The 17413-nt window shown below is 46.1% G+C and overlaps 1 protein-coding gene across 1 annotated transcript in view; it reads right to left on the bottom strand.

Annotated features, from left to right (window-relative positions):
- TDRD12 (tudor domain containing 12) overlaps positions 1-17413 on the bottom strand; it is a 119960-nt gene that overhangs the window by 21135 nt on the left and 81412 nt on the right. Inside the window, exon 26 of the mRNA XM_073307859.1 lies at positions 15732-15904. Within this exon, the coding sequence (XP_073163960.1) occupies positions 15732-15904 (173 nt within the window). The remainder of the gene's footprint in view (positions 1-15731; positions 15905-17413) is intronic.

The following is a 17413-nucleotide window of genomic DNA, read 5'->3' as shown; positions in this document are numbered from 1 at the left end:
TAAAATTAATTTGTACATTGGGGAAGTTTTAACCTAAGCCGGTAAAAGTAAGCTTAGGAGGTTTTCATGCAGGTCCCCACATCTGTACCCTAGAGTTCAGAGTGGGGAAGGAACCTTGACGAAGATCAAGGACCAAAAACCAGTCTCCCTGTTCCAATGCTGGAATGATTGTTGTTAGAGTGACCATCTTGAATTTTTGAGCTTTGACAAATTTGTTCAGAGCTCTGAGGTCTAGTGTGGGTCTCCAACATCCTTTCCTCTTGGTTATTAGGAAATATAGTGAGAGTAGAACCCTTTGCCTCATAGATGTTGAGGTACTGGTTCTATGGCTCCTATCTGGAGGAGACTATCTACGTCTTGTCGTAGTAAACTCTTTTGAGAAGGGTCCCTGAAGAGGGACAGGGAAGAACGTTGTGGAGAGGGCAGGAGGCAAAATGGATAGAGTGCCCATTGCAAATGATCTCCATCGGTCCGATATTATGTGTTCTCAGGTGCTGCAGAACACTGCCAGCTGGTGGCAAAATGGCTGGACAGTGGTGGTCAGCCATAGCAGCTGGGGGAGTGTTCTATCAATGACTTGACCAACACATCAAAATTGGTGCTTGGACATAGATGGCTGGGACTAAGAAGACTGCGGGCTAGATGGCTTACTCCTCGAAAATTTATTTGTCTTTCTCTGTGGCTTGTAGTAATGCTGAGCTGGGTATTGGGAGGTGCATGGTTTGTGCTGGGACTGTGGACTAAATTTTCTCTTTTGTCCATCACCACAGCCATGGAGATGGACCTGGCTGCTGTGTCAGCTGTATCGAGGGCAGACTGTAATGTAGCCTTGGCCACAAACTGTCCCTGTTGGATGATGGCCTTAAATTAATTGCAGTGCGACTCGGGCAGCTGCTCAATAAAACTGTTCAGTTTCTAATAGTTTACATAGTCATATTTCACCATCAGGGCTTGGTAATTGGCAATTTGAAACTGAAGCCTGGCCGAAGAGTACGCTTCCTCCTGAAAAGGTCCAAACTCTTCCAGTCTCTACTGTAGGGAGTGGATCTCATCTGGTGTTGACGGCCGCAGGAATTAGTGTCCACCACAATGGAGGTGGATGGAGGGTGGGAGAAGAGGAATTCAGTCTCCCTCGCTGGGACATATTTTTTGCTCACCCGCTTGAAAGCAAGTAGATGCTGAAACACTGGGGTTGGCCACATGGGTTTTGCAGGGTCCAGAGTGACTTCATTAATAGGTAGGGCGATTTTTGAGGATGAGGATGAAAGGAGTATGTCAAGGAGACGATGGTGGGTGTCTCTGACTTCTTCTAGTGGTAACTGGATAGTGCATGTCACTCGCTTCAGTAGGTCGTGGAAGAGGCGAAAGTCATCAGCCAGAAATGGTGGGGGGAAGCACGATGGCCTTATCCAGGAAGGAGGAGGATGTGATCTTCACGGTCATCTCTTCCTCAACACGACCCTCCTGTTCCTCCGCATTTCTTCTGGAGGTTCTGACGCTCTGAAGGGCACGGTTGAAGGGGTGCACCGAGGGTTCCTGGGTGGGGCTAGAAGCTTGAGAAACAAGGTGGTGATATACGGCCCAAGGGTCCCTGTATAGCCACTGGGGTGGTGGTGGCACAGAGCATGGTAGTGGGTGGCTATACCAAGATGATGCTGGTGGGGCCATCTGAGGGTATGGCTCGGGGCCCTGTTAATATTGGGCACCATAAGGAGCTTGGGAGAAGTACTTGACACCTCCTTCAGTTCTCTATCCAAGACCACACTAGAGAGTGGAGGGCACGGCAGGACAGCAGAGAAGACTCAGTGCGGAGGTCCCAGTACTGTGAAGAGGAGACTCTGGTACACGGAGATACATGGAGGCCCCTTGAGTGCCAGAATTCCAGCGGTACTGACCAACTCAGTGCCATTGGCAGTACCAGGGGATTGGGGATCTTGCCCCGACCAATCACTCTGGTGCTGGATGAGGCACTGACAACAGTACCTATGGAGAATCCTCTACCAGCAATGTCTTTTTAGTGGCCTGTTTACTCCTGTCCTTGTCCCTCAGTGCTGTTGACTCAGTGCCTGTGCCCATTGCGTTCACAGGCTTGTCAAGGGTGCCTGCTACTGTAGATTTCCATGAGCCATACCGGGCTGAGATTGTCTTGGTGCCAATGGTACTGAGGATACCGAATGTTCTGGAGATTGTTTGCAGCTATCTCAGGGCTCACTGTGAAGACTCCTCACTCTCTTTTTCAATGATTTAGGAGTGGGGTCAGTGTCTTGTTTCTCAACCCACAGCCTTTAGATGTTGAGGACTGTGGGGAAGACTCACATCTGCCAGGTGACTCGTGTCGCGGGTCCGCCTCCATGAAGATGAACTTCTGTTTGAGCTCTTATAAGACCTGGGCTTGAGTTGCTGGAAGAGACCACACTTTCATTGAATGTGGCCTTCTCCGAGGCAGCATATGCATTGGGAGGGCTTGTCTGCGACAGGGATCATCTCTTTGCAAGAGAGGCACCTCTTGAAGCCTGGTGAACCGGACATACCCTGTTGGGGGAAGGGTCTCCAATATGGGGAAAAAGCAGGATTTTTGGGGGGAGAAAAGAAAGAAAAAGGGAATAACTTTAAGTATAACTATATTAAGTACTAGCAGACTAACTATAGAAATGCAAAATTGAAAGCAATATCTCCATCTCTAGCCCGGGTCGGTTCAGAAAGAACCAAGGGGGATTAGCCCCCATGTGCTGACTAGATACGTTGGCACGGCCGGAGAAGACAAAAAGCATGTGCGGGCCTAACGAACACTAGTACCGAGTTTCTCCAATCAGCAGAGCAGGGACACAAGCACATCTACAGTGGAGCATGTGTATGGACGCTACTTGAAGAAGGAGGGTCAGCCGTCAATGCATCAATCTCTCCTACTCTTCTTGCTGAAGCAATTACAACCAAGGTAGATATTTTACTTGATAAGTGTATCAGGGAATAAGCATCATAAGCTCAGGAGACAAGGGAGGCAGTGCAAAAGGTCCAAAAGTTAAGGTCCCACGGACGAATCAGATCCTTAAATCAGACCTTTCAAGAGACCCTACAGTTGGGTGGAACTGTTTGGCTTTTTATTGGTAGATAGTGTGCAGAGACTGACGGTAAATGCACTTTGACTGAGCTTGGTGGTAGGGGTCACTTTGTTTCAATTCCAACAGATATTCTAGGACTTTCAGCATCAGACATTTGTACCTAATGAGGGCCTTCCGTCAGCAACAGAATGAAAACCTTGTTCATCTTGCCAGGGAAGTCTGCCTTGTAGACCTTCCTACTCTTTACCAGACTATCACAGACAGATGAGATGCATGACTGTTCTAAAGTGGACAACCATCCAGCAGCCAAACAGTGATATGTAGAGACTTCAGATCTGGATGCAGGAACCTACAGTCACTCTGTAAGAGCCAAACCAGCAGCAGGGGGGAGACCTTGGGCTGGGAAATTTGAGAGGTTTAACATGTCTGGGAACCAGAACAGCTATCAAAATGAGCTTGTCCAAGTTATACCTTATCTTGTAGAGCACTCTGAGAAAGAGATGTTACTTACTGGCATAGTAACTGATTGATGTGTGTAAACCATGTACACATTCCACAGCTAGTATTTGAGTGTCCAGTCGTCATGCATCAGAAAACATCCTAGTCAGCAGGATCCATTGGGATGGCAACCTTGTGAGCTCTGGTGAGAGTATGAAGGATGGAGCTGTCTGATCACAACAAGGTCCTTCTTACTGCCCCGATGCAAGCTGGAGCAGCTCAGACTCAGAACACCTGTTTTCTTGTTGTACATAGTTCTTAGATAAATAGCAGTTTGTAAATCAGTGATAGCATTAGGCTTTATTTTCCTGGATTTGGGATCTTTAGCAAGGAAAGAACTTAGCCACCAAACACTCAACATTCAAACACCAGTTCCCTGAGATTTAAGAATCACCCTCTACAAGGCCATCATACTTTTGAATGACAGCCACACAAGGTGTTTATTCTATTTCGATGAGGGACACATTCCAAATAGCTGCAAAATATGCAGATCTTTCCCAAATCAAACCCAGTGCTCCAGAAAGTTCCATTTGAGGGCCTTCTTGATGGAGCAGTCAGTGTGCCCAAACTCTGATCCCGAGTTACAGGCATCAATAGCCCCAGGAATCCAGGGTCAGTGCCAGTGGCATTGTCAACCTCCTCCCAAGGTGCCCTTTAAAATCCTTGTCTTCCTCTAGGAAACACAGAAAAATCAGATGCTGAGCAGAAAACTTCAATTGTGAAAAAGTGCAGACTGCAGCATAAGCGGGACCAGACCAGACATAAGGCTCTAGGTCCACAAGATTAAAAAGGGATCAGACAGGGCACTCCTGCCTCTACTATTGAAGAGCATTTACACTTCATATTTTTTCTTATGTTACAAATAGGACCATTCAAGGAGTCACATTCGGAACAGATGTCTTGAAGGATGGAGTCCTTGATCTCACACTCCTGGTTTGAGGAGAAGCATCTGCTCAAGTTGTCTGCAGACCAGGTAAGTGGACAGCCACTTTGGCATCTGATGCACCAGTTCCACATCTGATTGCTTCTTCGTATACCAGGGAACACCCTGCCTACTCTGTTTGCTGATGTAGAAAATGGAGGTTGTAGTCTCAGTCATTATTTGGCTTGTCAGTCCCTTGATGCTAGGGAGTAAGGACTCAAAGTTTTGCACACAGCTCTGAGCTCTAGGAGGCTGATAAGCATTCACACTTCTTGTGCTGTCCGTGCACCTGGAGATCCCCCAGGTGAGCCTGCCATCCAAAACTATAGTTTTGGACAGAAGGCATTCACAGGGTCTTTCCACCAATACAGAGATGGAAATAAAAATTCAGGCACACAGAAAGGCATGTGCACTTGCTGCTTGAGGGTGGTGTACATGGACATTAACCAGAATTGCATGCACCAAAGTACAAGTCCATGCTGTGGTCATTGGATTTGACTTCAGCTGTGTAGTTAGAGCTGTCAAGTTCTCAAACCTGTCCTGGGGGAGATAAGCCATGGGCTTTATTGGGATAAAGAAGTATTTGCTACAGAACCCATTACCCGGATATTGAAGAGTGTCCCTTTATAGCACCAGGAGACAGAAGCAAGAGAATCTCTTGACATAATAAATCTGGGGTGGCTAACCTGAGCCTGAGAAGGAGCCAGAATTTACCAATGTACATTGCCAGAGAGCCACAGTAATACATCCGCTCCCCAGCGCCTCCCGGGAGCCCCATCCAATCGGCACTATTCCCCTACCCCAGTCAGCTATTTCATGTGTGCAGGAGGCTATGGGGGGGGGGAAGGGGAAGGAGCGAGGGCATGGCAGGCTCAGGGAAAGGGCAGGGGCCTTGGGGGAAGAGATGGAATGGGGGTAGGACTTGGGGCAGAGCAGGGGGTTAAGCAGTGAGCACTCCCCAGCATCTATAGCTCCAGCCCCGGAATCAGTGCCTATGCAAGGAGCGGCATATTAACCTCTAAAGAGCTGCATACAGCTCCAGAGCCACAGGCTGGCCACCCCTGCAATAGATACTCGTGAGAAGGATCCCTGAAGAGGGATGAAGAAAGGGCTTGGAAGTAGGCACTATGTGAAAGTTGACGGAATAGCCTGCTGTGGCTCATGGACACAATGACTGGGCCATGGTGATGAAGGACCATGGATGCCTGAAAAGGGTTAAATGATTCCTAAATGGGAGGGATCGTAGGTCTGGATTCACGAGTCAGTTTGAATCTCCCAACAGCCCCCTTGATAGAAGGATCTACCTCTGGAACTCTTCACACCCTGTGTCTTCTCAGGCGATAGTGTCTTGTCAGGCTTGGTCTGCCTCAGTACCAGGACTGAAGATGAGGCCCTATGAGTCAGTGAGCCAGTGCTCACACTCTTCAGATTCAAGAGGCCATGTATGGGGGTTCAAAGACCTTGGGTTCAGTGACGGTCTAATGGTTTTTACTCACAAGGAATACCTCCCTGTCTTTTCAAGTCCTCGATATAAAAGACTTGCAAATTACACATTTTCATGAAATGTGCAATTCCCCCAGGGCAGTATAGGCATTTTAGGTGCCTGTTTGTGGGCATTGCTTTCTCACGTGAGGGCAGTGAGGGCTTTGGATCTCTTAAGAGGCTATTCCTTCTGGCTACAGAACTGGCACCTGAGTAAGCACCAGAGCCACAGCGAGAGCTGGAGCCTGGTAAATTTCTGCAGCCATGTGTTTTTTTTTTTTAAACTAAATATATGGAATGGAGGGATTTCCAGCTCATGGGTCTATTAAGTTATTTTTTGTGTGCTTCTGTTCAGGGTGGAACCCACACCATTTGCCCAGCACATCGAATGCCCCTTCCATCTAATGCCACATCAGATGCAAAATGGACACCATGAAAAGAAAAACAAACAGTTAAGAAACTTTACTGGTTACTCACTGATTGTTACAAGCAGGGGTTTGGACTCCACAATTAATAGCCTCGCATACCTTTCCCATCTAATACAGTACACCTTATAAACTAGCCATACCGGCTCTGTCCAGGACTGCCTGTAAACAGAGTTCCAAAAAATCTGGCTAGTGTAAGTTCCAAAAAGACAAACAAACCCTAAGAGTGTATTATGTTCATTGCTGGCTTTAATATAAGAGTCCAAATTACAGCAGAAGGTGGCAGTCTGTGCCATGGCTGGAGATCAGCTTCATGGACCCAGAGATGCCTGAAAACAAGAGACCTCTGGGTCATCTCCATAGCTTGGGGCATCACAAAAACTAACCTGAAGCCTGAAAAACAGGAAATGTTATCAGTTCTGCTCTCGAGGAGAAGTCAGACCAGGCTCCCTGTCCAACACTATCCACTGTAGCTGGCAACAAAGGGGAGCACATTCCAGACTGATCTGCCTAGAGGCCATCAGGCTATGGCAGTTCTGCATTGAGAACATTACTTCAATAGCTGATCACTAGCCTGAGGTTCAGAATCATCTCATGGACTATCTCTGCAGGGCTTCAGGGACCACTCATTTTTCAGGGAAAAATACCTGTCTGAAAACAGTCAGCAGAAATGCTCTCAACATTGTGGAATCTAACAGGGCCCCTACGAACTCAATTTTTTGAGTGGGAGCAAAGATTGACTTTACAATGTTGGGGATGAGAACCAGACGGTCAAGCAAGTGCAGTGTGGTCCTGATGCGAGCAAGAACTTCCTCTCTGGATCAGTCCCTCACTAACCAATTGTCCAGATACAGGAAAAATATGAATTCCCTTCTTCCTGAGATACATAGTAACAATGACCATTCATTTGGTCAAAACCTAGGGGGCCAAAGAGAGGCTGAATGGAAGCACTGTACTGAAAGTGGCATTCCACCATGACAAACTGACAGAACTTTCTGTGGCTCAGTAAAATCTCCAGATGGAAGTATACGTCCTGAAAGTCCGGAACCACACACCAGTCGTTCTGAGACAATGCGGGGAGGAGAGTCTAGAGAGTGATCATTCAGAAACTCATGTATTCGATATAATTGGTGAGGCTGTGAAGACTGATGATGGGTCTTACCCCTCCCTTGGATTTGGGTACCAGGAAGTTAAGCCATGACCCTGGTGTCCTGGTGGAACTTCCTCCACCTCTCCCAAAGTCAGCCGCAAGTAGACCACCTAGAGGAGCAATATCTCATGAGAGGGATCCCTGAAGAGGGATGCAGGGATATGGGGAGAGGAACTGGATAGCATAACCCAATTTGATGGTACTTAGGATCCAGCTGTCAGTGGTGATCAAGTCCCAAGCATTGTGAAAGCAGGTCAGCCTGTCAAAGGGTGGAAATGAGGACAGAGGAGCAATGACTGGTTCAACAAGGAGTCAAAATGGGTGCCTGGAAGGATTTGATGGAGAGTGTGTGGACTGGCTAAACGCTGGGTCCAACTGCGTTCTCCCGTGGTATCTAACCCTCTTTCTGGGGTAGATTTGTTGCCTTGGAGGAGGAAAGGCTGGCCAAAGATGCGCTGCAGAGGATATTGCTGCTGGACAGTGTACTGGCACCTCTGCACCGCCAGTGTATATACCCCCAAGGACCACAGGATAGCCCTGGAGACCTTGAAGGAGTGCAGCATCTTCTCAGTTTTGTCCAAGAACAATGTTTGGCTACCAAAGGGCAAATCCTCATTAGTCTGGACATCGGGGCAATACCCGAACTCTGCAGCCAGGAAGTCCTCATCATAGGGGTGACTGCGGCAGCCATCACCCTGACCAAGGTGTCCAGCACAGACTGAGAAGTTGTCTTAGCCGCCAAGCAGCCCTGTAACAGGGTCCTCTGCCCACCCCTCTTTCAGGGGCCCACTGACTGCCCCAATAAAGCTCAGAGAGGCTTCCTGTTATGCAGCACCCGTGGCTTTATTTACACACACAGTTCTCCCACCACCAGTGTTGAGCTATTTACAAGACTTACAGGGTTAGTTTCTTCTTTGGCTGGCAGTCAGCCTGCAGCGAGGAGACTGTCCATTCTCCTAGCAGCCCCCCTTCATACTGGCTCCCAGCCCTTATAACTGCTGGCTTGTCAGGCCCACAGGTGGAGCCAATCCCCAGGCCAGGCATCATGCCTGTTACACCAAGCCCAATCTATTTCTCTTGATTGGAGCTGGCTGAGCAGGGGCTAATTAGATGCTTTTGCAGCAGCATCCTGATACAAGCCCTCAGTGACAAAACCAGAAATTCTTCACATGAGGTCTTTGGCAGCTGGTCTGCAAACTTTGACATAGCTTTCCAGTTAATAAAAAAGTACTTGGACAGCAAGACTTGCCCGTGCATTTTGCAATTTGCATCTATAAGAAAGAGGTGATGTAAATCTTTCTGCTTATGAGGTCCAATCATTTAGAGTCCCCATCCTTGGGGGCGGACTTAAACCTGCCTGCCAAGTTTTGTTATTCACTGCAATTATGAATAGGGAATTTGGAACTGGATGGGAGTAAAACCCCTCAAATCCCTAAACAGGAATGAAATAGCACTTTTCCATGAGCTCAGCTGTGGGCATTACCAAAGATGGCGTGTTCTAGAGGGCCTTAGCTGGTTCAAGGAGTGCATCATTAACAGGGAGGGCAACTGCTCAGGGAGCAGACAGCTGTCAAACATCCACCAATTTGTGGGTGCTCTCCTGCAAGAATTCTCCTTGGATACCAAGGGACACTGCTACATGCCACAAAAGGTTTTGGTATACTTTAAAATCCTCCAGTACCAAGGGGAAGGATAAGCCAGACAACAAAGCATTGTGCAGAGACTAAGACAAGGTCCTTTACTGAGCCAAAGCTGATCCTGTTCCACAGCTGACGGACCCAGACAGGATGACTCTGGAGGCTCCAATGGGAGAAGGACTGCCAATGCCAGGGCTGCAACGGCTCAACAATCACCACCACAGACCTGACTGGCAATCTTGCCTTTGAGTGTGACGAAGAGCATCCCACAGATTCCATGGAGATCACTGGTGGCCAGTAGGTGCCCAGCAAGGGACCTCTGTGTCAACCACAAGATGCGTGCCAATCCTGGTACCAGTAATGGTCCAACGGTGGCCCTTGATGCTAGTCGGGCAATGGAGAGCAGGAGGATTGTGACACTGCTTTCCATATTTCTCACAGTAATATTATTATATGATTGTGTCAATCATAATGTATTTTATGCAAGATAGAATAATCATTCAGTAAATCACAACCTATTTGTATGCATGTATCATTTTTGTATCTAAAGTTAGGAATATTGACTATACGCATCTGTACTACAAACGTGTTTGCACCTGGGGAACGCCCACCAGACAGAACGCAATTAGGCGGGCTGGCTAGCTGAGAAGAAGTCAGTGGACGATTAGGGAGAACAAAAGACCTCTGAAGATGCTAATCTCCCACCTTACTGAGAAACTTTCCTGGGCTTCTACAATCAATCTCTGACTCATGACTGCTTTGACACTGCCGAGTCATGTGATCACGTCACCTGGTACTAGACTCCATTATAGAATACCAGTATTTTTCCACTGGGAGGGGGCAAAACAAAGGGTTCCCACCATATGTAAAACCCATTTAAGGCATGGGAGTGACAATCAGCTTTTGTTCTTCACTGAATCCCCACCCAGGATGACTGCTGGAAACATCTAAGAAACAAAACACAAACTAGGGGGAAGAAGAACTGAGCCCAGGCTGGAAAAGGTGTCTGGCCTATGAAAAATACCTGGAGTTTTAAGCTGCAAGCAAGAGCAGCTAGCTTGTCTTCAAGAACCTCTGCAATCTGCCTAAAACAACATTTATGGTGAGAAATTACTACTTGTAACCAATTTCTTTAGTATCTTGCGCTTAGTTTGCATGTTTGTTTCGTTTAATAGGCAATCTGCTTTGATCTGTTTGCTAGCCCTTACAATCACTTAAAATCTATCTTTTGTAGTTAAACTTGTTTTTGTTTTCTCTAAAACCAGTCTGTGGAATTCATAATGGGGGGGGGGGTGGCAAAAGCTCTGCATATCCTTCCTCCACACTGAGGAAGAGGGTGAATTTCATAAGCTTGGGCTGTATAGTTCTGTGAAATGCAAGACTATACAACTTTGGGTTTACATTCCAGAGGGAGTATGCACTTGAGTGCTGGGCAATTCCGCAGCTGAAGTCTTCCCGTGCAGTCCTGATTTCAGTGTCTGTGCCTTTCTGCAGCTGGGTGTGTCCCTACTTGTGTATGTGCTGGAGGAGGCTTGCGGGCCTGGCTCAGCAGGATAGTGTATGGGAGCCCATGCTGGTGGAACAGGTGGGCTCAGTGGTACCCCAGTACATCAGGTGACAAGGATGACAACCCAAGCTCAGATGCAGAGAAGTCTCAGGATCCCAGAGATAAGGGTGGAAGCAGGATCAGAGAGAGCAAGTAGGCAGTCTGACTCATCCATCCCCCAGAATGAGGCAGGAAGTGGCGCTGCCAATAGAGGTGTATCGAGCATGCCAGTCCTGAAATGAACAGTAGTACATGAGTGTCTGATGGTACCAACATGGAGGGCAGTGAAAAGCTGCCAATGAAGGATTTGCAGTGTTGATTGCAGTGGTGCTGAGAAGGTTCCCAGTACCGGTCCTACTTCCACAATTAGTGGAAAGGGAACACTGGGGTGTAGTGTGGTGCTGAAAGAACTGAGGGTTCAGCAGCTAGTTCAACGGACGGGGCTATAGTTGACACAGCCCTGGCAATGTCCTGGAGCAACAAAGAGGTCAGGACAGAAAGGTAGAGGTGGTCTGTTGCTGCCTATGTGGAAAAAGTTGGTAACAGCATCTTCCTCATCAGTACCAGACTCAATGGATGTCCGGGGCTGGAACCAGAGTCAATGCTACAGGAATTCTATCCTTCCTATTCAGTACTGGGGAAAGGTTAGAGGTACCCATGCCACCCTGCGCACTGGCACCAACTATGTGACAGTCAACACTTTTCCTGAGGGAGGCGGAAGAGTCACCCCAAGACCAGGAGCGGTCTCAATTGGTCTTATGTGACTTTTTTCTCGGTGCAGTTGACAGGCAACTGTTCCTCTGTTTCTTCAGAGAGACATCTGCTCCAAAACATGAAGTGGCAGTGCTCTTGGAGCCCGAAGGTACTCTCAGACGCAATGAGGGCCTCGGTACCAAAGCAGGCCGCATGGCCTGTTCAATCAGGTGCTGCTTAAGGCGAAGGTTCTGAGCCACTTGAATCAATCAGTTTCTTAAATGATCTGCAGATCATGCAACACTCGCCAATGAAGGACAATGTTTAAACCCCGGTGAGGGCATCACCTAGGGAAACAAACTACTACAACTAACACTGACTAATACTAAGGGTGTTACTAACTATATCCAACAAGAGGAAAAAAAATAAACCTAGTTGAGAGGCTGAGATCACACAGAGGTCTGACTTGAGCCATGGGCAAAAAGAAGGAACTGAGTCGGTCTGGGGTGGCGCTGCCTCATGTAGCCAGGGGAGGGCTACAGCCACAGGCATGAGCGCCACCTCTTTATGGATTCTGTTAGGCAAATTTCTCTGGCTCTGGTGCACTGGGTGTGCACACACCTAAGTGGAATACAAAGCTGCACCTACTCAAAGAAGTGTCATTTGCCCCTTCACGTAACACAAGAACCAGGGGTCACCTAATTACGACGGGGCAAGGCTAGATGGCTATAGAAAAGTAGTGGTAGATAGATATATTAGCTCCAGGCTGAACAAATCCCTGGTACCAGGTTAAGTGAAATGGAAGCTGCTCCAGTCAATTAAGACACCTGGGGCCAATTAAGAACTTTCCAGAAGGCAGGGAGAATGCTAGGTTGCTGGGACACCTGAAGCCAATCAGGGGCTGGTTGAAACTAGTTAAAAGCCTCCCAGTCAGTCAGGTGGGTGTGCATGTCAGGAGCTGTGGAGGGAAGTTGCGCTGTTGGAGAGGCTGAGTAGTACACACCATATCAGGCACAAGGAAGAAGGCCCTGAGGTAAGGGTGAAGTGGAGCTTGAAGAAGTGAGGGCTGCTGTCGGGGAAGTAGCTCAGAGAATTGTACATGTCATGTTTCTAAAAGGTCAGCTACCATAGCTGATACTATTGAGGTCCCTGGGCTGGAGCCCGGAGTAGAGGGTGGGCGCAGGCTCCCCCCCAACCTCTGCCCCCTGATTAATCATGGAGACTGGGAGACAACAGAGACTGTGCAAGGAAGGATAACTTCTCCTCACCTCCCTTGCTGGCTTATGATGAAAATGGCTCAGTAGACTGTGACCCTTGTCTCTAGAGAAAGAAGGGTTACGTGGAGGGTCACAGTGAGCCTCTGAGGCTAGCAAAATCCGCCAGGAAATGTGGGACCCACGGAGGCAAGGACAGAGCTTTGTCACATAATGTAATTAATATGCAGCAGATTTAAAAACAAACATAACTAAGTACTCCACACAACTCACAATCAATCTGTGGAACTCATTGCGAGGGGATGTTGTAAAGGCCAAAATTATAACTGAATTCAAGAAAGAATTAGATAAGTTCATGAAGGATAGGTCCAGCAATATCTATTAGCCAAGATGATACAGAATGCAACACCATGGTATGGGTGTCACTAAACCTCTGGCTGCCAGAAGCTGGGAATGAATGATAGGGGATGAATGGATGGATGGATGGATGAATCAATAAACTACCCTGTTCTGTCACTCCCACTGAAGCATCTGACACAGACCACTGTTAGAAGATAGATTACTGGGCTAGATGGACCATTGGTCTGACCCAGTATGGTCATTCTTATGACAGGGGACATATAGGAAAAGCTAGACATGTTATTTGGCAATATGGACCTTTGACTGTTTTGGCACTGACTTTGTTTATTGTGATGTACGTTTTGATGGCAGCTGGTCTGCCTTCCTGGTTCCTACATGTAAATACATGTGTAAAGTAAAGTAGTGTTGAATTCACACACAAGAATACAACAGCAACTTTCATCTATGTTATGTTAAAAGTGCCAGTCATCTCATGTTCATTCTCAGTAACTTTCATAATAAAAATTTATAAACTGTCATCACTATAATATATAAGCTGTGAGTTGCAGTACATGGCCAGTAATGATCAATTCCATAACACGTTTCTGTACATTTCTGTACATTGAAAGTGTGTACAAAATTCACAATACCTAATACCAATACATTTACAAAAATCCTCCCATTGCTGTCCTACACTCATGTACAGTACAATTTCAAATATCATATCGTCCCCCCTTATGTATGGGACCACGCATACCCATCACCTGGGCACACAGAGCATCCCTGATTTCCGTTGCATGTGGATCCAGCACCAGTCATGACAGCTATGCTATCTGGCTGTGTACACCAGTTCAGAAATCTAGCAATGTCCTGAGTCCACCCCGGTGACAAGGTTCCCCCTTGTCCTCACAAACAATTCTGCAGAATGCAACACACAACAATAATGCAGACAGTACTGATGACATTGCATCCAAACGGTTTTGAAGGCAGTGCCAATGGGATTTTAATCTGCTAAATACACATTCCACAACCATCACCATCCTACAGCTACTGTGTGTAGCTGAACCTTCTTTTGCCAGACATTTTGGTAAGGGTTTCATAAGCCATGGCAACAAAGGGACAAGTGGCGTCTCCCCAGAGCAACAGGAGAGACAGTGACACTATTTATAACTTCATTCAGTGGGAATAAATGTCTCAGGTGTCCAGGAAAGTAAAGTCCCGATCTCCAGGACACCCTGGCATCATGCACCCTGCTAATGCATCCCATGTTAGTGTCCATTAATCTGCCTCTATGGTTGACCAGTGCCTTCATAATAGTAGAGTTGTACCCTCTACAGTTTATGTTCCCATGTGCTTCTCCTTCTAGAGGGCAAACTACAGGCACAAGTCCCAGCAATGGCCCTGGCGCAGTTTGTAAAACCCACTGTCACAAAGCCAGCAATTATTTCAGGAAGATTTGTAATGCCCATCACATTCAGGTACATCACAATCCTGATTACCTCACAAATCTCTGCAACAACTACCCCCACAGTTGATTTGCCAACACAAACACGTTAGCCATGGACCTGCAGCAGTCTGCAGAAGCCAGCTTCCAAATGGCTACAGCGACACAAACCTGGACTTGTGTGGCCTTCCTCATGTGGGAGTCCTGCTGCTGGAGAGTTGAGACAAGCTCATCACAAACCTCCAGCAACATCTGCTTCTTCATGAGCAAGTTCTGAACCCACTGTTGGTCATCCCAGGTCTGCATGACAATGAGACCCCACCACTCTGTGCTTTTGGCCATGATCTCAGGCATGAGCAGGCATCAGCTAGATTGTAGCTGGCATATCAGTATCGCCCTCTGATAGGTGTCTTTAGCACTTCAAAACCTGTTGCTGAAATGTCCACCAGCATCTCGCAGATGTTCTGCCTGTTTTCTGAAATAGTATTGATAGCATGAGGTGAAGTTCTTCTGCCAGGTCAGGATCCATGCTAATGGTTCCAGCTGCTGGGAGCATGTACACACAAAATACCTCAGCTGGATGTGTTTGCAGGATAAACCACCCAAAACACTTCTGGTCAACTTCTGGGGGCACGGAGACAAATTCTGCCATACTCCACTATGAAACATACCCTACAGTGGCTTCAGCTGGCAAGGGCACTAGGAAACCTGGGATACAAAAGAGTATATAACCCCTGAAGCTGAACTTGTGATTCAGGTCTGCATAGCGCACAGTTGCGAGGTCCAGGTTTCCAATGCAGTGTGCATGCTCAAGCGTTTGCACTTGGAAACACCGAGTCTGTTTCACAGACCCAAGCTTAGTGTGCTGTATAGTCATACCCTGAGCGCAGTGTATTTGATCACTGACTTTTCCCACTTGTCACCCCAGAAGTCCAGTCTTTATATCAGATTTTAACAGTTCATCTGCCCTTTTGATGGAGGATATTGAAATTTGGTATTTACTCATTAAGAACTACTCATCACAATAAACAAAAAATTTGAATTTTGACATTTCTATTACAGGTATTTGAAGGTCAGTAACAATTTTTTTCTGTGATTTGGCAATGCTGGATATGAGCCCAGAGAATGCTCTCAGAGAAAGCAAGCATGCTGTAGGTACCAATCGAGTAGACACCATGTCCAAGTGAAAGGTCGACTGTTGTCAGCTAGTATTCATACTGTATAAATATCCTGTTTATCAAATTAAGAAACTCTTTGCAGACCAAAACCAGCATTCATTAAAAGAAGAAATCAAGCATGGAAAATCAAAAGTAATCACTTACAAAGTTTGCAAGGTTTTCTCCTCAAGAGCTAACATTTTTGCATGTTCACACAACTTTTGAAGTTGTTTTATATGTTCTGGATTGTCAGTTCCCATACCCATAGACAAAATCTCAGATCGAATATTATATTCATTGATAGAAGTCTTCAAATCTGAAAGCTTGGTGACCCGGACCTTAAAGAAAATATACGATGTAAATACAACAGTTCTCATAAGAAAATCATTCTCTCTCTAACTTGTCTATTAACTTAAAAACTAAAACATAAGGCACATGTGTATACATATCACATGTGTATCTATACCTATGAATACACAAATAACTAATTTATCTCTAGTTAAATGGAAGAATTACCTACTTGTAATGTTTTGCAGTAACTTCTTCTCTACTATGAGAGTGTAATGATGAACAGTGTTATGGTACCATACAATTCCATCAATTAGAGCAACTTCCAGAACCACAGAGAAGGAAGGGTCGTAAAGATTAATGTTTATGAAGAACTCAAAATACCACAGTGATGAGTTCCACAGAAAAGCCCATCAGGAAATTGATAAGTCTGTCTTCATTGCAAGGTTTGAATTGTGTGCAGTAAGTAAGGCATGGGGCCATATACATTAAACAATGAAAATAAAACAAAATACCAAAGTGAGTACACTGAAGGAAGGAGTCCTCTGGAAAAAATGCAGTATGTGATCACATAATTAAAGAATATATTATAATGCATACTCACAAAGAACGTTTGAGAGTATGGCATTTCCTACCTTCTCAGTGCTTGCCTCTGAAACCTTAAAGTTCTTTTAATATAGTTGTGTGTGTTACACACACACACGCACACCTGTACACTCTTTGTGATAGGGATCATATTTTCATTGTGTGCACATAGTCTGACAGTTTGGGGAAAATGTCTGTGTCTATTTATAAAGTTTAATTTTGTTTTGTATCATTTAAGATTGCAAACCTGCTTTGTGGATTAGAACCTCCACTTTCCATATTACTGTACTTTGTGTCTGTGTTGAGAGCCAGATTATGTAGCCCACCAAGACGTATAGTAAGGCCAGAAGAGGGGGTATTTCTTACCTTATGCAGAATGCACAGGAAGAGTAAGCGAAGGTTGCCACGGACTACTAAGTTTATAATAACTTATGAGCTTTACCACTCCCTCTGAAATAATGGGAACTGTGTACGTGAACCCAGCATGGTAGGGGTTGTGTGTGTAAAAGGAGCCAATCCCTGCAAGCAGCAAGAGGGACTTGAACGCCTGAACATGAACAGACCTTGGACCCAATAGACTGTTAGGAGTAGTGAGAAAGAAGAGGAAGGTAAACAAACATTTTTTTTAAATAGATCTATCACTCTTGTATGCTTTCTAAATCTGTGTTTATTTAAAAACGTTTCTTTACAAAGCCTGTTTGTTCCTTACTTTAACTGTCACATAATCCCTGAAGTTTATAACTAGGGGCACCAGAGCTCACCCTGCTCTAGATGGAACAGATCTAAGCAACTCGTAAGGTCAAGAGGATCGAGACACTGGGTTCAAGGTCAAGTCAGCTGGACTGTGGGGTTATATAGCCAAGACATGTATCAGATACAGAGTCTGCAACTGAGGAGTATGCCTGAGTAAATCAGAGCTAGAACAGCGATCAATTATTACCCAAACCCAGGGAGCTTAGCAGCCCTAGAATTAA

This window comes from Lepidochelys kempii, chromosome 12 (assembly GCF_965140265.1).
Source record: "Lepidochelys kempii isolate rLepKem1 chromosome 12, rLepKem1.hap2, whole genome shotgun sequence".
Lineage (NCBI taxonomy): Eukaryota > Metazoa > Chordata > Testudines > Cheloniidae > Lepidochelys > Lepidochelys kempii.
Note: the sequence above shows the minus strand (reverse complement) of the source record. Positions and strands in the feature narration are given on the sequence as shown.